Source organism: Hemicordylus capensis, chromosome 3, assembly GCF_027244095.1.
Source record: "Hemicordylus capensis ecotype Gifberg chromosome 3, rHemCap1.1.pri, whole genome shotgun sequence".
In the NCBI taxonomy this organism is placed as follows: domain Eukaryota; kingdom Metazoa; phylum Chordata; class Lepidosauria; order Squamata; family Cordylidae; genus Hemicordylus; species Hemicordylus capensis.
Window position 1 is genome coordinate 252,271,324 of NC_069659.1, and position 24,102 is coordinate 252,295,425.

The 24,102-nt window shown below is 43.2% G+C and overlaps 1 protein-coding gene across 24 annotated transcripts in view; it reads right to left on the minus strand.

Moving 5' to 3' along the window:
• The window catches only part of JAKMIP3 (Janus kinase and microtubule interacting protein 3), a 248,090-nt gene that overhangs the window by 85,629 nt on the left and 138,359 nt on the right, over positions 1-24,102 (minus strand). For 18 of the 24 annotated variants that reach the window (XM_053310606.1, XM_053310607.1, XM_053310604.1 and 15 more), the window contains 6 exons: positions 13,471-13,686; positions 11,829-11,948; positions 7,677-7,823; positions 4,893-5,024; positions 3,338-3,373; positions 1,902-1,961 (listed from right to left, as the gene is read on the minus strand). In XM_053310606.1, coding sequence (XP_053166581.1) covers positions 1,902-1,961; positions 3,338-3,373; positions 4,893-5,024; positions 7,677-7,823; positions 11,829-11,948; positions 13,471-13,686 — 711 coding nt within the window. The remainder of the gene's footprint in view (positions 1-1,901; positions 1,962-3,337; positions 3,374-4,892; positions 5,025-7,676; positions 7,824-11,828; positions 11,949-13,470; positions 13,687-24,102) is intronic. The other 6 variants (XM_053310617.1, XM_053310616.1, XM_053310625.1 and 3 more) reach the window with 2 other exon arrangements.

A 24,102-nucleotide genomic window follows, 5' to 3' on the forward strand; every position in this document is an offset into this window, starting at 1 on the left:
AAAAGGTATCTGCGATTGTCCTTTAACAGGACGTAAATATTTCAGGACAATAATCTAGTGCATGCTAAAATCCCATTGAAAGAATTGGTTCTGGCAATGGTTTTAGGAATAATTTCTAAGCATTTGTGCATTTTTCTGCAGTTATATGTTCTTTAACAATAATATAGAGTTATGGTTCTCTCTTTGGTTCTCAAGTGCTGGAATTACCCAATCATATAACGACAGAAGATTTTGTTTGTTTGTCTGTTTGTTGTTGGGTTTTTTTACATTTTATATCCCGTTCTTCCTCCAAGGAGCTCAGAGCTACATAATTAAGTTTCTCCTCACAACAACCCTGTGGAGTAAATTAGGCTGAGAGAGAAGTGACTGGCCCAGAGTCACCCAGCAATTATCATGGCTGAATGGGGATTTGAACTCGGGTCTTCCTGGTCCTAGTCCAGCACTCTAACCACTACACCACGCTGGCCACCATATGCCAAATGATTGTGAGGCCTTTGGGGACAGGGGGCCATTTTTAAAATTTATTTATATCTATGTAAACCGCTTTGGGAACTTTTTGTTGAAGAGCGGTATATAAATATTCATCATATCATATCATATCATATCATATCATACATCAAAATAAAAGTATGGAGAACAGTTCTCTAAATAGCTATTTGAGTGCAGTCCTAAGCTTGCTTCCCCAGAAGTAAGTTCCACTGAGTTCAGTGGGGCAAACTTGCTGGTAAGTGTGTTTAAAACTTAAGGGAGAGGAGAGCTGGTCTTGTGGTAGCAAGCATGACTTGTCTCCTTAGCTAAGTAGGGTCTGCCCTGGTTGCATATGAATGGGAGACTTGATGTGCGAGCACTGTAAGATATTCCCCTTAGGGGATGGAGCCGCTCTGGGAAGAGCATCTAGTTCCAAGACCAAGTTCCCTCCCTGGCTTCTCCAAGATAGGGCTGAGAGAGACTCCTGCCTGCAACCTTGGAGAAGCTGCTGCCAGTCTGTGGAGAAGATACTGAGCTAGATAGACCAACGGTCTGACTCAGTATATGGCAGCTTCCTATGTTCCAAGGTTCATTTGCTAAATGAAACCTCCAGGTGCTGAATTCCAGACTACTGCTGTACTGTTGAATGAGTGGGGGAAAGAGCAATTTTTGCTGATCTCCCCTTCCCTCTAAAGCCCATGGTGCATCACAAATATATGTTCCTGGGGTCGCCCCCTATAATGTCAGAAGCTGGTGATCAAATGACAGAGGAGGTCTGTTGCCTTCTCACTGTGCTTGTGGTCTTCTTGGAGGCATCTAACCAGCCAGTGCTGGAAAGATGGACTACATTTACCCTTGATCTGATTCTGAAGGGCTTTTTATGTTCCTATGTATGTATGTATTAATATATATATATATTTATTAATTTAAATTATATACATTAAAATTCAGGAGAACTTCGTTATCCATGGATTCATCATTTGTGGATTTGCATATCCACGGTCAGGTAAAAGACACCTGACCTTGGCATACGCAGGGGTGGGGGGAAGGGAAATAAACACATAGGCCTCCTGTATCTATGGGTCGAGGATGGCCAGAAATGACCATGGAGGCCATTTCCAGCCTCCATTTTGTTTCTCGGAGCCACAAAATGGTTCAATTCAAGAAAAACTCCCAGAAAAAACAGCAATTTTTGGCCAATTTGGGGGCATTCTGGAGAACAGTGCAACTTGGATGGAGCAGCAAAGCATGGTAAGGAGTTCTCCCCCTGCATTTCCCCCCAAATTTTTCAGCCATTTTTAGCCTGACCCCCGCGATGCCATTACCCTAATGCCTCGATATTCGCAATTTCAGTATCTGCGGCTACAGCCGGGAACAGAACCTCTGCGAATATCAAGGTCATCATGTCCACCGTTTTCAATTTATTCTCTTACCTTGGGAAATTTTGCAAATTTCTTCCTTTGCTTCCTGTACCTTAAAAGCTTATCACGTTCCTGTAAATATACATGAAACAAACTTGTTTGTGATTTACAAACTGGGTTTGAATTCTATTCATATAAGTAATAATCAACTATAGTTAAAACATTACTTCGCTTAGAGAGTAATGTGGTTGGCTCTCAACCTCCTGCATGGCTGCAGGTGTCTAAAACAAGGCTCACAGTGTTGCACAAGAGCGCTCCTGCGCTAATGCATAAAATTGTGCAATGCCACTTCCACAACACTATGGCCATTATTTCAAATGGCCACAGCAAAACTGAAGTACAACAGAGCAATTTTACATGTTTGCACAATCATCGCACAATCATTTGCAATCATCATTTTAGATGCACACATGGGTGGCTGAGAACACTCCCACTACTCTGCATGGAAAGTCAGCCAATGATTGTTAAAAGGTGACTTTCACACTTTAAAAGTGTTGGTTTTACTTCCAAGCTTCCACTTTGGAGGATAATTCCATTGCTGGTCTCTATGAATAAATTGTGCTAAGATTGGTCCTTGAATATTTAAAAAATATAAAAGCTCTGCTCATAACAGACACTAACAGTAGGGGTGTGCATGGAACCGCGGAGCTGCAGTCCGGCACTGGAGTGGGGGGTCCCCTTAAGGGCGGGGAGGATTTACTTACCCCTCCCGCTGCTTTCCCCCCTCCAGCGCCCGTATTTCTTTGAGTAATTGGGGCGGCAGGATACTTCCCTGCCACCCCTTCTCCAGCGCTTTGGAAATTCTTGTAGTAATGGGGCGGCAGGATACCTTCCTGACGCCCCTTCCCCCGCTTGGCGTGCAGTACTGTGCAAAAGGCTTTAAGAAGCCTTTTGTGTGTGCGCGCGCACATATTTCCTTGAGTAGCAACAAAGCGGGAGAAGGGGCGGCAGGGAGATATCCGACCGCTCCGTTTACTCAAGGAAATACATGCGCGTGCACGCACGCACAAAAGGCTTCTTAAAGACTTTTGCACAGTACTGCACGCCAAGCGGGGAAAGGGGCGGCAGGGAGGTATCCTGCCGCCCCATTACTAATAGAATTTCCAACGCACCAGAGAAGGGGCGGTAGGGAGGTATCCTGCCGCTCCAATTACTCAAAGAAATACAGGCGCTGGAGGGGGGGAAAGCGGCGGGAGGGGTAAGTAAACCCTCCCTGCCCTTAAGGGGACCTCCCACCCTGAACCACCCGAATCCGAACCGCCCATGTCCGGACTGGTCCAGAGGCCTATAGAATGGCTTCTGGACCAGTCTGGGCACATCACTAACTAACAGCAATCAATTTGTTCTTAATATGTGAAATCATTAAACATCACAACTGTGCTGTATGGTCCTAGGGAGATGCAAATAAGCCCAGATGAAAAGCAAAACCAGATGCATATGCTACTTACTATTACACTCTTCACATAGCCAGCAGTTTCTAGGGTCTATTTAAAAAGAACAAGAAGAAGCATGTTATAGTACTTATATGCAAGTGTGCTTATCTTGCTTTCCTTTAACAGACCTTTGCAGAACATTTTTCTTATGCATTCTACTCTAGATATTACAACTTTTAATGTTTTTTTGGTTCTATCATTTAAGCACAATGAATTGTTTATTTAGCCCCAAAGCTGAAATCTAGACTAGCACTGAGCTGGTGCAGCAATGCACGACAGTCAGATTAGGGATGTGCACGGAGCATTTGGGTGCCTCTATATTGAAATGCTTCGGGCTGCCCCTGCTGAATCATTTCAGCGGGGGCAAGTGGGCACTTTAAAAGGAGGAAGGCAGGTCTTACCTGCCCCTCCATTGCCTCTCCATCGCCCCAGCATGGCGCTGTCGGAATTAAACATCACAAGTGCGGCTGCAGAGATCCTCCCAGCAGCCCATGGGTGGCGTCGACTAGGAAAGGGCATATGCGTGGACAGCATCTTGAATGGCTAGCGACACCATGCTGACCACTCAAGATGGTATCCGTGGATGCACAGATGCCATTTCCATGCCACCGCCACCCTCAGGCTGCTGGGAGCAGCCCTGCAGCTGCGTGTGCAGTATTTAATCCCGACAGTGCTGTGCTGGGGCGACAGAGGGGCCATGGAGCACTCACTCCTTTTAAAGTACTCACTCTCCATCCCTAAGCCAGACCGATGCTGCACCATCATGTGCAAATGTGTAGGAGCTGGATACGCATATAAACTGAGGTTTCCAGGTTATGGATGAAGATGGGCAGCCCAATCTTATGTATGTTAAGTAATTTCCACTATGCTGAATGGGATGTACTCCCATATAAGTGTCAATGAGATTGTGGCAATGTTCCCTCCCTGGCATCTCCAGATGGGGCTGAGAGAGACTGCAGGCTTGGAGAAGCCGCTGACAGTCTGTGTAGATAATGCTGAGCTAGATGGACCAATAGTCTGATTCGGTAGAAGGCAGCTTCCTATGTCCCTATGTCATCTTTTTCTTTTCGAAAAAGCTGCCACAGCCTATCTGGAGATGCCAGGGAGGGAATTTGGAACCTTCTGCATGCAAGCATACAGATGCTTTTCCCAGAGCAGCCCCATCCCCTAAGGGGAATACCTTACAGTGCTCACACATGTAGCCTCCCATTCAAATGCAACCAGGGCAGACCTGCTTAGAAAATGGGAGAATTCATGCTTGCTATCACAAAACCAGCTCCAGAGATCAAGTTAATGAATTCTCACATCATTGCCACAATCTTAATAATAGTAATAAACTTACTATTCACTCGCCCACCTGCTGATATCAATGAGTTCTACCCTTCCCCCTGCATTCTTAGTACATCCATCATAATACATTCTTACACATCTCACTCAGGCCTGCTTGCCTCCCCACTCTAGTCCACTTCTAGTCATTAAACTCACAGAATGAAGACAGGCTCAGTTAGCACCAAGCACCAAGTAAGGATTGCTTTACTGATTGATGGTGAATGGTGGAGATGTCTATTACCTTTGAAAGTTCATCTATGATGTTTTGCTGTTCCATAATTTGTAATCTCAGATATTGAACTTCTCTTTCATCTTGACTCTGATCAAGGTCATTTAAAGAGCTTGGTCTCCGTATTGTCCTCACCCTTTGTCTCTAAGTAAAACAACAGAACAGACATTGAGAGATTGATTGCACGGTTTTCCATACAATCCTGCCCTATAAGATTACAGCTGATAATACATATGTGTGTGTGTGTCATCCACAATGTTTTTCTCAGAAAAATATGCAGTGTTCCCCCCACCCCGAAGTGTGACTGTTTCAAATTAAATTGTGATTGTGACTTGCAGTGCAGAAAAACAAAAGGCACTGCATGAAAAGGACTATACACTTTGCCCTGATTCAGATAATAGCTGTGGAAAACATTGTGTGTGGAGCCCATCCATTGTGGTTAAGCCACAATGGATGGTTCCCAGGCCATACCATGTAATGTAAATATGGATGTGACCAAATCGCGATTCAACACACAAATTCGGAGCATGTCCCCAGCCCCTTTAAAATGGAGGAAAGCAGGTGCATACCTGCTCCTCTGCTGCTCTCCATCACTTCCTGAATTGGTTGCACTCCTCCCAGCTATTTTCCCATGCCAGCAACACTCTCCCCAGGTGTGCTCATGTGATGCCAACATGCACGTGGCCACTGTGCATGTGCAGAGGCCATGTGCATGCCGGGGTCACATGAGAACAGCTGGGGAGAGCGCCCCAGCATGAAAAAATAGGTGGGAGGAGCGCTGTTGATTCAGGAAGTGGTGGCAATTAGCAGAAGAGCAGGTAAGCACCTGCTCTCCTCCATTTTAAAGGGGCCAGGGAAGTGTTCCAAATTGCGTGTCAAATCATGATTCATGCACATCCCTAAATGTGAATGGATGCCTGCATCATTAAACAAGAGGCCTGTCTCTTTAACCAGCCACAAATCACTAGGGTGGGAAGCCACATATATTGTTTATTGGGACAATTATGTACTCTGTGCATAGACCTGGCTCTGTTCCTCAGGGGCAGAATCTATAAAACAATATTAAATCTATAAACCATTATCACAAAGTTGCTGACACACCATACACAGCTGACACACCATGCACGGGTATGTCAGACCAGTAATGCTACATTAATGCAAGGGCAAAAGATGTTACACAGGGGTAAGCCAATTGGAAATAATTGACTTACTTTTGTGTAACATTTTTGCACAATTGTTGCACTTGTGCAGTTTGTAGAACATGTGAGCAAACAACATTACTAGGCCCTTGCATGGTATGCCAGCCAATGAGTCTAAAACTGAATAATGTAATTTTACTGTGATGAGTCCAGATATCTAGAATCCATAGCTGGTAAGAGACCAAAGTGTGAAAGAGCTGCACAGTTGTTACACCTAAAGACAGAGATTAACATCCCTACTGGAAAGGATTGTCTGTTCTGCTCTCCCAGAACTGGAGGGGAGCCTCTTCCATTACATTCCAGCTGCTGCAGAACTAGCATGTGGAAGCAAAAGTATTTTATATTACTATTATGACTATTACTATGAAAAAATATTTTCAGTGAAGGTAAGGGAATACAAACATCACAATTCATTTGAAAGAGCCTGACTTCATACTTGTTTTCTTTAACGTGAAACAATAGTGATTCAGCAAAATGTATCGGAAATGGATTGACAGTCCATGGTGGTGTTTACTATACCTCAATATTCAAATATCAAAATTCAGTTTAAAGTGAGAGTTAAGGTGCTCACAATTTTCATCCATACTCCAAACACTGCAAACCGATGCTCCTCACTTTTTGGGGTAATTTTAAAATTGATATATCTTGATCATTTCTCAGTAGAACTGAACCCATTTGGAGAGCTGTGACATCTGTTACCTTGTTTCTTAGCGCCAAATGTCAGACTGACTGGCCAAAGAGTTTGGGTTTTCTGACCAACAGAAGCCCATCATGTTATTCAGGACTTTACAGGATGGAACCTCTTCTCAGTTATATTGGTACTCCTGAGCTTCTATGATGAGCACTAATACAATATATAGAATGGATAATAAAAACTGAATAAAAACATACATTTTTCCCAAGCTTCTTTAGGGCAATTACAAACTTCTGTATCTTGGTAATTTCTCAGTGAATATATTCTCAGTGGACAGGTAGACAATGGAGGCATTTGTCACCTAGCTACTCATGGGAAATATTAGGCAAATGGGCCAAATGTTTGGATTGTATGGCCAACAGAATATTCTGGGCAGGCAGCTGCCATTCTTTTTGTGGGTAAGCATTTCATCATAGAATAAATTGTCCCACTTCTGCTCTGTATTTTCATAACTGCTAACTGAACAAAAAAGGCACCTTTTTAAAGTGGTGGTTCTCTTTATTTAGCAGGGGGAGCGCAAAACTCCCTATCCAACCCCAGCACAACATCCCTCCAGTGGCTGTTGCTGGTGTCTACCTTTTATGTTTATCATATGTTTCTTTTTTTGATTGTGAGCCCTTTGGGGACAGGAAGCCATCTTATTTATATATTTATATCTATGTAAACTGCTTTGGGAACTTTTGTTGAAAAGCGGTATATAAATATTTGTTGTATTCGTATTCATGTGCCCTTAGTCAATTAGCCTGTGATAACAGGAATTTCAAAAGCTAATAATTCCAAAATATTGAATGGATTTTCTTCAAAGAAGAATAATACACACTAGTTTTTGAACACTTTTGTGAACATTTAAAGGGTCAAAGAAAAGTGGCATCCTGTTCTTACATAATTTGTATGAAAACTTACCATTTCTAAATTTTCCTGTGTTACAAACTTTAATTTATTTTCCATACGCCGCAAAGCATGGGACAAATCTTCATTCTTCCTACTCAAGCGCTTATTTTTGTCTAGCAGTGGCTTATATTGGCTCTCTGCTTCTCTTAGGCGTTTTAACTGAAAAACAAAAAGGGAAAAAAATATGCTCACACAGAAATAACAATTCATGCTGCTATCCCAAGTACCAAGTTTATGGGGCTTCAGTTGCTGATTATGGCAGATTGGTGCTCAATGTGTACACATGGTGCGGTTGTCACTGATGAACAGATGACAGCACTGTCCCATCATTGTGGGAGGAGTTGGTTGGGGGTGATTTGGGGCAGAAAAATTGCAGGAGGTGAAACAGTGCTCCCCAATGAAAAAGTGACTTTACTGCATTTAAAGGGTGTTTTTTTGATACTACCGTATTACATTCATTTGTATGTAACATATACTATTACATGTGTTTGCATATAACATTCCACTTTAACTCTGGGATAATATTAAGGAAATAAGAAGGATGCCAAGTGTCCATGCTTCCAGGGCTAGCAATTGCCTCATCTCATATTCAAACCCCATATGCAACACCAGATTATACTGCAGCACTGCTGCTCTAATGTCCTCTATAAATCCAGTCTATATGGATTTTTCCAACATGCCATCATGCTTTATTGCACTAGCTCTGTGAAATATATGCTTTGCCATAGTAAATGCCATTAACTCGCCTTTAAATAGGATTTTATATGCCTGTGGTAGAACTTTGCACTTTGAAAAACTAAAGCAGGGGGGAGTTCATAAAGTCACTCTATAGTGTAACTTTATGAACTTGAATAGATTTGTATCAGGAAGCCTGCACCTACAGCAATTTCACTGGGCACCATCCAGTCAAAGTTAAGTACTTTTTGTCTCCACTGGGCGACATCCTGACTAATGATGTGTTGCTCAACATGGTTGTGAAGCTGTGAGAAGTTATGATGCTTTGCAATGTTGCACAAGCATGATTGGAAACCTTCTCCAGGACACATACAAGGTTGCACCACAAGGCTGTGCAATAGCCGTTGTGCAAGGATGCTGCACTATGATGTTGTGCAACATGATGCAGAAAAGTCTTGAGCAACAATGTTGTGCAAATTTTGCATAACTTGTCAATATCTTCTGCAACTGCAAGAACTAGCCTCAAACATAAGTTCCTTGCTTTGCATGACATTCTTAAAAAGCACAACAGACAACCCTCATCTAGAACACAAGCTCCCAATCTAGTGAAAGTCACTTGCAAAACATCCTTGCACAAGCACAGTGTCCTTCTGCAAGGACACAATTTCATCAGAAAGTCAGCCACATTTTAAATGGGAGAGTGGAGCTTAACAATTACAGTGAAATCAATGGCATGTAAAAACTCTTAACTCCGGCTGGAAACAAAGTATGACCTGAAACTATGGTCTTGAGTCAAGCAGCAGACACGGAGATGAAATCCCACAAAACAATTGCATGGCCAATTCGAGAACTCCTTTCTTTCCCCAGAGAAGTTACTTGTGAGCTCTCAGTGATTTTGAAACTTTAGAAAAGCCTAAACAATTAGGTGGATAGGTGGGTGTCTCCCCATCGTCAGTTAAAAGTATTCCGTGTCTTCTCTGGCTTCTTCTCACTGTTTAATGAGTTTATCATTAATTCAAATTTCAGTGGTTATAAAGACAGATCCATAATCTCACATGTGATCATGATGTCTTATGACAGTAACAAATTGCTTTCTTTGAAACAAGATAAAATTTTCTGATGGGGTTTATGTGTGAGTGTATATGTGTGTGAAAGCTAAATCCTTTATATTTTTGTGTTGAACTGGACAACTTAACAAATTATGTAATGTACCACCACAAAAGCAGACCATATTTCTACAGAACCAGAAAGCTGAAAGATAATGAACAATGCTGCTTTCTAAAATGGTTCAGGTCATTCTGTAGACTCTTGATAGCTCTAAGGATTTATCACCAAAACTATATTATTCTTGATATATTGCCAAGAAGAGTTAAATGCTATGTTGGTAAATCTCTTGAGTTGAATAAGAACCACTCAGGTATAAAGGAAGGGGTTGGATGGTGGCAGCTAAATTAAGCCCAGCCAAAGGTGACCCTTTCAAGAGGCCAAATGCAGTCATCTCAGGCGGCAGATTACTGAGGTGCCAACAGAGTGGCAAGATGCCCCCTGCTAATGCCATTGGAGCAGCTTTCTGGGACCACTCGGATCCTTCCAAGCTTTGCAAGGAGCATCTCTCCTCACACTCCTTGCAATCCTTCTAGGAAGAACAAAGGAGAAGAGGTGGCTGTTAGCAACCTTCCTTCCTCCCTGCACCACATGACACTTTCAAAGCTTGCAAGGGTCACTTTTGAAAGGGGCTCAGCCTCCACTGTGGACATGGGGCAAGGCAGCATTTGGCACCATATCTCAAGTGCCACAATACCTTGGGTCATCTCTGAGCTTGTGAGAAACAAGAGGTAGTATTCAGAGAGCATCCATAGGTCTATGGATGAAGGGCATATGCTGTTACATAGGAACACAGGAAGCTGCCTTATACCAAGTCAGACAGGCGCGTAACAATGATAGGGCAAGGGGAGACAGTTGTCTGGGGGCCCCACTGCCTGGAGGGGCACCCCAGAGGCACCTCATGTGACTCCCCATTGCCCCCTGCCCAGCCCCATAGCCTCTCAGCCACTTGCCCTCTTCGCCGTCTCTCCGGCTTGTTCTGCTGGCCCGCAATCGAAGCAGCAGGCAAGCTGCAAAGAGCTCCTTTTCTCCCGCCTCTCAGCTGATCGGCGGGTGGGCGGGGCTTCCACGGAGGCCTCCGTGTAGGCCGCAGTGAAGCCTGAACTCGAGTAGGGCCCAAGCAAGCCAGGAAGGAGGAGGCAGCCAGAGTGTTCTCTGCAGCAGAAGACCCCTTGCTGCCCTGCTTAACCCAGACCAGCATTTGCCAGGTAGAGTGTGAACTCCTTTTTGTGGTTACCTTTCCCGCCCCCCCCATATATAGGGATCTGCTTGCCATAGGGCTTGGATATGGGGGGGGGAGGGACCGAGAAGTCTCTGAATATTTATTTTGAAACAGCTTGGAAAATTTGCTGACTTAAAAAAACTATCTAAAAAGTCCTATAAGTGGCTTGTTTCATGGCAGAAAATTGCAAAAACTTCTGGAACAGTATTTTATTAATTTTATTTATTCATTCATTCATTTATAAATGCACTTATGTTCAAGTTGTTTTGCAACCCAGAAGGTCTGAGTGAGAACTGTGAAGCATGTGTGGTGCTTTTATTTTATTTTTCTTGTGTGTGAACTGCTCCCCAATAACTTGCACGGACTTCAGGGTAAATCTGGCCAACATGTGAATGCAGCACCTCCATTCCAGAGGAGATGTGTCTTAAGGGGCTTTAAAAGCCTCCTGTGAAAAACCTCCTGCAATCAAACTTGACTGAATTTGTTCAGAATTCTGAGAAAACAAACATAGGTTCACCCTGCATGGTTGAAAATCTCCTTTGCTAATCTGCAGCGAGGGGCCCATTTTAATAATTCATCTTTCTAGTGTGTTCTAGGCATTAAAAGTAATACAAATGTATAGTACTCAATGTATATCACTATATATTGTGATGTGTGTGTGTGTATTCAGTGAAATGTATTTGCAGGCAGCATACTTATTTTGGAATATCAGACTTAAATCCTTGGGGGCCTGGGGTGTGCGGAGGCCCTGGACTTTGGGGGGGGGGCATTTTAAAATCTTGTCTCTGGGCCCACTCCAACCTTGCTACGCCCTTGAAGTCAGACCATTGGTCCATCTAGTATTGTCTACACTGACTGGCCGTGGCTTTCTAAGGTTTCAGGTAGGAGTCTTACCCAGCCCTACCTGGAGATGCCAGGGAGTGAACTTGGGACCTTATGCATGCATGAAAGCATGTAGATGCTCTTCCATTGAGTGATGGCTCCATCCTCTAAGGGGGAAGATCTTACAGTGCTCATATACAGTAACCCAAGCAAATACTAATCAAGGCAGACCCTACTTAGCAAAGGGGACAATTCATGCTCACTACCAGAAGACCAGCTCTCCTCCCCATACTTTGGTCCAAAATTACTTTGTGAAAAAAGAAAAGCACATGGTTTCTTACAAGCTCATTGCGTTCCTCTGACAGTAAGGCATTCCGGTCTTCCAGTTTCCTGATGATTGCACTTAATTCCGCTATTTTAAGTTGGAAACGCCGGGCATCCCTTTCGTCTAACTGCTGTTCCTACAACAAAAAACAACTGCAAATAACTGTTCATATAGAAAACATATTTTAGAGCCCTTTACAGACACCAACTTCTTCCTTTTCTGAATCCATCCATTTCTAGTTATAAAAATAACACAATCTATGCCTTAATATTGAAAGATGAAACCAACAGAAATTTAAGAAAGGAGATATGTAAGAGAGTAGGCAAATGTTAAAATAAAAAGTATGCATATGTAAATTCAGAGTCACAAATGTTATATTTGGAAATATGGAAGAAAACATTGAAAATTACTGCAATGTTTCCTATATATGCCACTGTTGAACTGAGTGCTTTAAACTGGTAAGCTGCCTATAATTTCCTTGTGGAAATGTGGTATTATAAATACTGAAATATAAAATGTAAAAAGCATGTGCAATTCTACCATTGCATATGTTGGAGCTGTGATTCTAACTGAGCATCTGAATGGGTCACTTTAAAATTGCTGGATTGTGTTTTAACCAATCCACAAGTGGAAATGTTTAACTCAAATTGAAAATGAATATAGATATAAAAAATGCACTCTCATTTTCTGAGTGAAAGAACAATTCCATTATATTAACATATCCTTTACTCCCGCCCCGCCCCCGTTTAACTGTTTATTTAATATCTTTGAAACCATTTAGGTATAGCCCTTTAATTCAAGCCAACAAATAAATATTTTTGCCCTAAGGAAATTCAACAGTGCTAGGATTCTTCATTCAACAGGTGCAGGAGAGGCTTGGAACAAAAGGATAGACAAGATTTTGTGTTTTATGTTTTTGAAAGTCTACATTTTAAATTAAGCAGAACTAAAAAAGAAATCTTGATGAGGATCAAGAATGAAAGGAAGTTTAATAAATGTTACAGTAGCAGAAAATCTCTATTATTAGCAAATTAATACAGAAGCTGGAAGAGTGAAATAGTTACATAGAAGGCTAGTATAAAAGGTGGGTTCAGATTGAATGGCATAAGAGACTGCATAGCATGAGAGAAACAGCAAATAGCATGTCAGTTGGTATCTCATTCACTTTCTAGAGCATTGGCTAAAAGCAAAAGCATTGATTAGCACTCCATTGGCATTCACAATTATGCCTAAGAATGGACTATATTATCCTGGAAATGGGCATGTTATGCCTTTCCTCCCCCCACCTCTTTTTTTTAATTTTAGTATTATTACATTCTATTTTACATTTGCTTGCAACACATACTGGCAAGTAGCCTGGATGATTAGCATACACTCATTAATCAGTCAGGCATGCATTTGCATGGTAAGTCTGCAAAGAGAGCATTTCAGGCTAAGGCAAGGGTTTGAGCTAAGTGCAGGGGGGGGCTTTAAAAAAAGCTGAGTTAGCAAAACAAAACAAAACAAAACGCCGAAGCTTTCATGTGACCCAGTTAGATCTTACATCCAACTGGTTCCCCCTGAACTGCTGAAGTCAAATCTCTTACTGAATGTGCACTCACTCGTCAAGATTTTGGCATATTTGTTTGTTTTAGGCAAAACCACTAGAAAGTGCTTACAGGGCTTCCTGAATGATCTGAAGTGTCTCCTGCACCACTTGCATGAGGAAGTTCCCGCTTGGGACTGCTCAGATGCCGGTCAGCCTCTCTGAGCTGGGAAAGTTGTTCATCTAAAGCCTCCTTTTGGAGCTGAAGTCTCTGAGCATGCCCGGCTTGAACCCCTAACTCTCTTTCCAGAATGTAGACTGCTCTGTCTTTAAATTTGATCTCCTCCATCTACAAGGAGAACAAAATACAATCACACACAAGCATGCATGGTACAGTTCTAGTGTTGCTGTAGAAACCGGTAGCATCTCTACTAGCTGAGCATCTTAGAGTACACTATACCCAAAGGTAAAATGCGTCATATTCAATTTCACACTCTTTAGCACTGAAAAGCAGAAGCAGCTTAAGAAATAAAACCAACTCAAAAATAGTATTTTGACAGCTATCAGTTGCATAGCTCACTCTCACTTATTATTCCTTACATTAAAACCACTTTTGGACTCTTATAGCAAAGAAAAGAAGCTATTTTTCCCCCCATTAAGGTCCTGCTTTGACCATCTTTGTATCTACCATTCAAATGAAAATCTCCACACTTAGTTCTCTACAGACAGTGGGAGACTTTTATATGAGTTTCATTGGCCTTTGAATGCCAAATATTCCGAATTCTGAATGTTCAAAAATGTTATAAATCAGGCATAGCATCAAAAGAGTAACTAGTGCATATATTAAGCCTGAAGAATCTGGTTTTTTGTAGTAATAAATTCAAAGTAATAAATTTATTTACTTAATTATATTTATACATTGCCTCAAACTTCCATCTCTGGGTGATATACAGCAATATAGAATAAATTAAAACAGATATTAAAACCTTAAAAATAGATTAAATCAATAAATTCTTTTCATTTGCTTGGTGGAAAAGTGAGTTCAGTTGCCGACCCACATGGTTGCACCTAAAATTTAATCATGGCAAAAATAAACTATGTTATATCCTAAATAAAACACAAAATAATTCTATGATCTCAAATCAGGAACAGCTAGTTTAGCTCCACAGAATCATTACTTCCGGTTTATGCCAACATGTAAATGATAATCGCAGCCAAGCCTGTGCATATTTATGAAGAAGGAAGGTGCCACAGACCTTTTAAACTTTGTTCTTTAGTGCCACTGGAACCTTCTGAGGTGCGTGAATTAAAGGTGGTACCTGTGGATTTATTTTTATGAAGTAATGTTCTGTTAAACAATATTGATAATTAAAAATATCTTCACAACATCCCACTGATCTTCTGGGTTCAAAGAAATGTATTTATCAGCTGAATTTTCTGTCTCTGTCTTGTAATGGAGCGGAGAAATTATTAAATACCTCTCTTGCTTTTTCATTAGCTGCAAGAAGAAACAGTGCTGCCTCAGGGACAGAGCTATGATTGGGCAGACGGGTTCAAGGAATCTGAGCCTCCCAGCTCCTGAGCGCCACTTCCCTCTGCCCCCACTGGCCTCCAGTCTGGCTTGATTTCCAGCCAGCTTCATTGTAGGCTGGGCATTTTTTGGCTGGCTGATGTGCTCTGGAGGGCCACACTGGCCCCTCTCTGGATGCTGGACATGCCCCCTGTGTGTGACATCACATGCAGCGGGCGTGGCTGGCATGTGAGGGGCTGCCAGGGAAGGGGTGAACTCTCCCCTAGATATATTTTATTTATTTGTTCCATTTCTGTACCACCCTTCCAAAAACGGCTCAGGGTGGTTTACACAGAGAAACAACAAATAAGATGGATCCCTGTCCCCAAAGGGCTCACAGTCTAAAAAGAAACAGGATAGACACCAGCATCAGACACTGGAGGTACTGTGCTGGGGGTGGATAGGGCCAGTTACTCTCCCCCTGCTAAATAAAGAGAATCACCAAGTTAAAAGGTGCCTGCCTCTTTGCCAAGTTAGCAGGGGTTCCAGTTAAATATATGCCTGTGCTGACTAAAGTCTTACATATATTTCTTATCTGCTAAACTTACAACACAAATCCTTCTTTCCACTGGCTGACATCCGGACTAGATACCTGTGGAAGGACGCTGCACTGGTTACTTACGCTCATTCTGGAGCGTGTGTTGCAGTCTAGTGTTGTGCTACTGCAAGCATGCATGCACTTGCACAACAGCCACACAACCTGTGGGCCACCTCCTTTGTTTTAACAGGAACTTTGGTGCAAGAGCACTATCGCACTATAGTGCAATTCCACAAATCCTATTTTTTTAGCACAATGATGTGATCTTCTTGCACTAGTGCAAGTTTGTTCATTACGTAAACACTGCCTCAGTCTGAATGCCAGTCACTATTTCTGGTGGTTTGCAGCATTTCCTTCGACTATCAAAATGTACCTCAGTATCCTCTCTTGTTTTAAGATATATTAACAAAGCATTGTGTATGTTGTCAGCAGTCCAAAATAGACCTCAGCAGTTACATGATGTGAAATGGCAGGCTATACACTCTGTAGTATCTTAGTGTTCATGCACTTTCATTTCCCTATGTCTGCACTAGATGCAAGGTACATCCAGCCCCTTTTGAAGACTTAACCTCTAGAGCAGGGATTCTTAACATGGGGTCCACTAGATGCTGCTGAACTACAACTCCCAGCATCCCCAGCCACATTTGTAGTTTAGTAACATCGGGTGGACCCCACATTAAAAACCACACTGAATGACAACTTTGGGAATTCACAGTAACAAGGTTTTTAAAAGGTATCTACAAAAGGCAAAAATCTTCCCTAAATGCCTGCCTGGAGGAAGTAATGGGCTGGATGAGGGATAACAAACTGAAGTTGAATCCAAATAAGACGGAGGTACTGACTGTGGGGGGCCAGGACTTGAGAGATGGTTTAGAGATGCCTGTTCTGGATGGGGTTACACAACCCCTGAAAGATCAGGTACATTGCTAGGGAGTGCTCCTGGACCCAAAGCTCTCCCTGGTTTCTCAGGTTGAGGCGGTGGCCAGGAGCACTTTTTATCAGCTGCGGCTGATACGTCAGCTACGTCCATTTCTAGAGGTGAATGACCTCTGATACGTAGCTGATACGTCAGCTACACCCATTTCTAGAGGTGAATGACCTCTAGAAGTGAATGACCACATGACACTAATTTTGAAAGAAGTGCACTGAGTGCCAATAAGTTTCTGGGTGAAATACAAAGTCCTGGTTCTTACCTATAAAGCCCTTAACAGTTCAGGTCCAGGGTACTTAAAAGAGCACCTCCTTTGTCATAAACCCTGCCACCTGTTATGATCTTCTGGAGAGGTCCGGTTACAGATGCCACCGGCTCATTTGGTGGTGACCCATGACCGGGCTTTCTCTCTGGCTGCCCCAGGGCTTTGGAATATGCACTCTACTGAAATAAGAACATCTCCTACTCTGTTTGTTTTCAGGAAGAACCTATAAACTCTCCTGTTTTCACAGGCTTTTAATTATAATTAATTTTTAATGATTTTAAAAACTTGTTTTAATAACTATTTTAGTCTATTGTTTTTATTGTCATGTATTTTAATCTGTGACTTTAAAATATTTTAAATTTTGTACACAGCCTACAGATGTCTATATCAGGCGGTATAGAAATATGATAATTAAAATAATAAAAAATGAACGAATAAATAAATAAATAAATAAATTTGAAAAATGGAAACAGTGCTTTTCCAGGTTCCAGAAAATCATGCCCCTGGTAAATATAGATTGGTAAATGCAATATGCATGTGGATGACAGTTTGTGGCTTCAGCCTCCTTCCTGGAGTGTTAACTTTTCACTAGGGATGTGCGAACAGGTCTGGTGGTTCGAAGGTCTGGAGGTTTGGGATCGAACCGAACACCCACCCCACACACACACACCGGTTCCATCCGGACCGGAACCGAACCTACATGTTCACAGATTTTAATTTTTTTTTAAAAATCAATTTAAAGTAGCTTTAGCCCCTTTGGGGGGCTTCTTGTATGCTGTGGAGGGTGGGGTGGGGTTTCCCACAAAGGTTTCCCCTCCCCCCACCAGCCTATGAAGTCACCGCCGCAGCCCGGGAAATTGATCATTTTCGGCCTGTTTGGGCCTCTGTAGTGTGCAGCAGCGGCCATTTTGCCCCCTGCAATGCATGTGCAAATGACCCCTGTGAGCCCTGGCATAACCCTTGGCCTCGCAGAGATCATTTGTGCATGTGCGGCAGCCATTTTGTTTTTTACAAAATGGCCACTGCGCATGTGCAAATGACCTCTGCGAGGCCCTGGGTCATGCCAGGGCTCACAGGGGTCATTTACGCATGCATTGCAGGGGCCAAAATGGCTGCTGCTGCACACTACAGAGGCCCGAATCGGCTGAAAATGATCAATTTCCCAGGCTGCAATGGTGACTTCAGAGCCTGACGGGGGAGGGGAACCTTCGTGGACCCCCCCCCCGGCAGCATACAGGAAGCCCCCCGAAGAGGCTAAAGTTACTTAAAATTCATTCATTTATTTATTTTTAAAATTGCGAACGTGTCTGGACTGGACCGGTGTTTGTGTGTGTCGGGGGGGGGGGGTGTCGATGGAGGCTGGACCGGACTTGGCTGGTCAGGTCCAAGTCCGGTCTGGACTCAAACCGAACCGGTCAGCCAGTTCCGTGCACATCTCTACTTTTCACAGATAGGGAAACTGTAACATGGAAGGCCATTCAAACAAGTTGTCTCACATTTGCATTTTGATATGGTAAACCACATCAGAATCCGTGGTCAACATCAGGACTAGCATTGCACTAGCATAATGCTGTTATACTTACTTACTTCTTTATTTAACATATTTGTATAATGCCCAAAACTTACATTCCTGTGCTTAAGGATGCAATGTAAGGATGACACACAAAGAAAAGGACATTTCTTCCACTAGTTTTTCATTAGCAGAAGATATTGACAAGTTGCACAAGAGATTACACATGTTGCATAATGCATTGTGCAGCCAGTTGCACAACAGGTTGCATAACCTTGCATACATGCCAGAGAAGCTGTCTTACTTGTGGTTGTGGAGTGCAACTTTGTGCAGCTCTGCAAAAATCTTAAGTGCACTCAACTTCTCTGGTTGTGCTAGTGCAACATAGTCTGGATGTCAGCCAATATATTTTTAGGGAGTGCTCAGTGAGAGGCAGAATGTCATCCCACTTCTTTGCAGGCACACCTAAAACCATCTCACTTATTTTCAATGGACATAATTAAGTCTGGCATAAACAGATATAAATCAAATAAATAAATTTGATTTACATAAATATGAATTTTATATAAATCAAATAAATAAATAGAATAAATAAATAAACAGAAACAAAACCATCCTTTTTTCTCACATCTTGAGCATGGTTTTCAGGCTAACAAATGTCTGAGCAATTAAGATGATGAAATATTTGCTTAGAAAAAAAAATGGAAGAGTCTCTTTATATAGAATACTCCACGAGCATTCATCTAATCTAATCTAATCTAATCTAATCAGGTAAATTTATTTTATTTTAGTGAATCCTGCAGATTTCAGAGGATCTTAAATCTCATAAACTTCTGAGGATCTTTCTGTTCCTGCCTGTCTATGATACATTCCATAAAATGCCTGTCTATGATGAATTCCTTTTCCATTTTGCAGAGGTAGGTTAACAATTCCTCATGCCCTGGCCTAAAGGACCCTGGAGGAGGCCACATACACATGTTCATAATTGGAAATTGCTGGCATGACTTCTTCTAACATAGTAAAAAAGATCTGTTACCGTTAATAAAATAAATCATAAAATAGAGTAGAGACCCTTCAACCAGCATTATATTTTTGCCATTTCAATCACCATGGTTTCTGGAATCTTCCTTCCTTCCTTCCTTCCTTCCTTTCCCAGCTATTCTAGTAACATCTCATTTCACTGAGTATGAATGATAATTGTTTCCTAGAATGTCCATAAAATACTTTACCTCTTCTGCCACTGCCATAATATCTTAGTCTAATACAACTAGGGATATTCATGGAACCGGTTCAGAGGACCTTTATGGGCCTCCGAACCGGTTCAAAAGGCGGCTGGTTCTGCCAGTTCGATGGCACCGGGGGTGCTGCTTGAAGAGTGGAGGAGGGAGCCTTTACCCCTCCCTCCGCTCCTCCACCACCGGTACTCCTTTATTCTGAAGTTGATTGGGGCCTCCCTCAATTAGGGCAGCAGAGTATCTCCCTGCTGCCCCATTGCCCCTGTTGTCCGGATACAATTGGAAGTATCCGCTGTGCCTCTGCGCGTACGTCAGATGCGCACATCAGGCACAGGCACACAACGGCATGGCATGCATGTGCCTGTCCTGGCGTGCACAGGCACAGTGGATACTTTCGGTTGTATCCTGACAACAGGGGCAATGGGGCAGCAGGGAGGTACTCTGCCGCCCTGATTAACTTCAGAATAAAGTAGTGCTGGTGGGGGAAGAGCGGAGGGAGGGGTAAATGCACCCTCCCCCGCTCTTAGAACAGCACCCCCGGCACCATCGAATTGCCCCCGCCTGGTTCCATGCACATCCCTAAATACAACCCCCCAACATATATCTGTGAGGTGGATACCTGCTTGGGAGCAGCTGGCTAGTGGATGATTAAGCAAAAAGAACAAAACATTGGTCTTACCGTGAAGGGTTCTTTTTCCCAGTGTACAGAGGTCATCCTGAAGAATGGGTTGTGGACTGAGCATGCTCCTTGCAGACAGGACTAGGACCAAAAGTGAAACTAGGCTAGCTTCCTGTGTCCATGAGGCACCAAATCCCAGTTCCGGGACTGTTGCGTAGAGTAGCTCAGAGGAAAAAAGAGAGAAGGCTTATTTGGAGACAAACAGAGCAAAAAAATAACGAGCAAGAACAAAGAAGAGGATACATATGCCTAATAACTGTACACCCTGGGAGTTGTCACTACCCAAACACTGAGTCCCAGCACCCAGACAGAGAAGATACATCCATGGGTGGGACAGATGACCTCTGTACACTGTGAAAAAGAACCCTTCACAGTAAGATCAATGTTTCTTTTTCCATAATGTAGGAGGTCATCCTGCAGAATCTTGGGATGTGCCCAAGCAGTGAGTAGTAAGAGTTGGAGAGGATGTATCTAGGACCATACAACCAAGGACCGCCTGTATGGAGTGGAGTGAAGTGATTTCATAACATTTCATGAAAGGAGTGATGTATGAAAAGGTCACCACTTTACAGATTTCCAGAAGCTGTGTGTGAGCTGAGAAAACTGCTGATATTTGAAGCACTGAGAGTAGAAAGAGCCATGAAGCCCTGCAGCACTGGTAGCTCGAGGGACTCTTAGGCAAAAATGATGCTGCCTCAAATCCACCTGGACAGAGTAGACTTTGAAATCTTGGTACCCAATAAGAATGAAAGGAAACAAAAAGCAAGGCAGAACGATGACCGGGTGGTGAAGAGAGGCCGAAGGATAGGGCCCTGTACCCAAAGTGTTGGCAGTCATTACTGGATCTAAGAAACTTCCGATGAACCAGGTGACATGAAGATATACCTCTGAAGATCTATGGAGGCTAAAAAGTCATAGGGTCTGACCATCTTTGATGGTTTGGAGAAATTCCATGCAAAATTTTCCTTGGCTATGTAGTGGTTCAGATGCTTGAAATCCAGGACTGCCCTCCAAGAACGTCTCTATAGCACAAATCTGGGACAGGTGAAGAATGGCCTGACTCATCGGAAGATGTTTTTCCAGATTCCTGGTTTTGAGAGAGATGATGAAGAGATGGAGGTGGGGGATCGAGAGAGTATCCCTTGGAAATGGTGGGAAGAACCCAGCAGTTGAATGTGGTGGAGCACCCCTCCGTGTCAAAGAGAAGTCTGGCCCCGACTGGGGCTGAGTAATTGTTTCTGGATAGGTAGAGGGCAAGGGAAAGTGAAGGCATGTGAGGTCTGGGGCCTGTCAAGTCCTCTGGTCCACTGATGCAACTGGTTACTTTTGGGTCTGCAGTTGGGTGCCTGGTTGTCTCTGTATTGGTTTCCAACTGTACCTATGAATGTTCTAAATGGAGGGAGGATTATTTCAAAAAGTTTATGAAGATTTTTGCATCCAGAAGGCATGGCCTTCTTCTTATCCACGGCTGCAACTAGTATAGGCTCCAGAGAATCCTCGAAAAACTTCATCCCTGTGAAAGGGCCCGAGGCGAGATTCAATTTGGAGTGTGAATACATATTCTGGTGTTTCAGCCAGGGGCATCTGAGAATGGCCATGCTTAGATCCAGAGCTCTGGGAGCATGCTAAATGCAATCCAGAATGGAAACCTGCCATAAGGGCTGTGGCTTTGGCCAATTGATTGATGCCTTGGCACAGCTTAGCATTCTCTGGATGAATGAGTTGGAGTAATTCTTTTGCCCAGAGGACAGAGGCCCTGGTGAATTTGTGGTCACCGCTCTTATTGCTGTGGCCAAAGCATCATGAGCCTTTGGAAGGAGGAACCACATTTTTTGTCCTCTTGAATTTTTACGTAGTCTTGCCCATCCTTATTCAGGACTGCACCCAAAACCAGCTAGGCCCCCTGGGTGTGCAGCAGGGGGACAGCTAAGGTATGAGAGACATAACATCCTGTGGAATAGAGTACAACTTCTGTTGACACCCACCCACTGGCTTAGTGAAAATCAGGTGTAGATATCAGACTTCCCTATCCCCCTAAAGAGTTAACCAGAAGTGACTTCAGGGTTCAGCCAATCAGTACACCAGGTGGGTGGGACCTAGATAATTGTTGCGAGGAAGAATGAAGTTTCTTTGTTAGAGAAGGACAGATGGCCATGGCGGCTGGCTGCAGGAGAATGATTCTGCAGATCCTTGAAAGATAGGAGGGCAGGAGGCTTGATTTCTCATCTGGAGTTTGGTGAGTTCAAGGAAAAGGAAGCCTGGGCTTTGGGAAGATTTATTCAGGGGAAAGTTCATTTAGTCAGACTTTGCATCAGGAAAGTTATATTTCTTTGGTGTGTGTGTTTTGCATATTCCTGATACTGTTATATTATTGTTTACCTGTAACATAATTAAAATAAGAAACACTAGCCTACATCCATCCTACCTAGGGTGTTGCAAAAGACTCTATAAACATTTAAGCATGCATAAAGACAACCAATTTTTGCAACCTATTAAGTATCTTAGTTGTATTTAGAGCTGAGAAAGCCTCAGACGGCAGCAGGCTACAGTAACTGAATAAAACTGTTTTTTAAAGTCTTTTCTTTTTACAAGCCTCTCCGAGTTGGTTTTTAACTCAGGAAAGGAGGAGGGTCAAAGGTGAGAGTTCTCTGGTGCAAACACGTCCTCAGATGTTCAGCAGCTATCCGTTTTCCCATAATGTGCAGGCTTGCACGTGGAAGATTTTTGTACTTGCCCAAGAGCAAAATAAAGAGTTTGCCCTGGGATTCCACCCCAAGATCTAGGGAGGTTCAAGCTCTGTCGATAAGAGGAGTGGTAGTGTCAGCCTTTTAAACCTACCAGGAATATAGAATAGTTTTAGAAAAAGCCTAGCCAGGCAGCTCAAGCAGGGATGATTCAGCATTTCTTTCCCTCATGTGGGCTTGCTCTGAGACAAAGGCTTTAATCCACTACACTGGGGCATTCCATTCAATGACCATTACATTATAGAAAAGCAGACGAAGAGGCACCATAGCTGAGGGAACTGACAAAGAGGGAAACACACTCTGACCCAAGGCAGAGCTGGTGTGTGAGTTGTCTGCAGGAGATTCAACATTACTAGCCTGCATAGTTTTAGTGCGGGGAGCCTTGAAATCCAAGAACATGAAAAGGCAAGAAGAAATGGGGGCTTGAGCACCATTGCCTCATCAGACAACTCTCCCTCCTCTTTGTATGAATCCTGAATGTGAAACATAGGAAGCTGCCTTATACTGAGTCAAATCCTGGGGTCATCTTGCGCAGTCTTGTCTGCAATTTAAATTGTTAAATTGTTTTAAGTTTTTGTATATATTTTAACTTGTTTTATGCTATTGTTAACTACCCAGAGATGAAAGTTTGGGGCAGTGTACAAGATAGATAGATAGATAGATAGATAGATAGATAGATAGATAGATAGATAGATAAAAAAGAGACTCAGACAACTCAGACTCAGACAAATAAATGACTGGCAGCAGCTCTTCGAGGTTTCAGCCCTACCTGAAGATGGGAGAGACTAAACCTGGGACCTTCTGCAAGCAAGGCAGATACTCCATCACTGAGCTATGGCCCTGTCCTTACCTAGGGCTAAAGAGCCTGAATAAGTGGAGTCTGAGCCAGCAAGAGGGATTGCTGGATTGGTAGTAAGGGTGGCAGCACAGGTAAGAAGGCGGTGCTAGCAGCACTGGGGAAGTAGGAGCTGGCACAGGTGAAGGTGGTCTGTCTAGATGATGAGGCAGCCGTGGATGTGGCACTGGTCTGTTGAGAGTAGGTGGTGTATCTTCCAAGGAAGAAGAACGAGAAGCCCGCCTTTGTGCTTGGACCCGCCAGTCTGGGTACGAAGCGCCCCCTCCCCCTGAGGAATAGCCTCTCAATGATGGATGGGATGGGCCCCGAGGGTGCCTAGGCTGAGGCTGTAGGACTGAATGGGACAGACAGTGGCAGCGGAGGGGTGCAAGGAGAAAGGCACTCCTTGGTGATACAGTCTACCAGCCATTTCGTGTCTTTAGGTAAGTGGTCCTCTG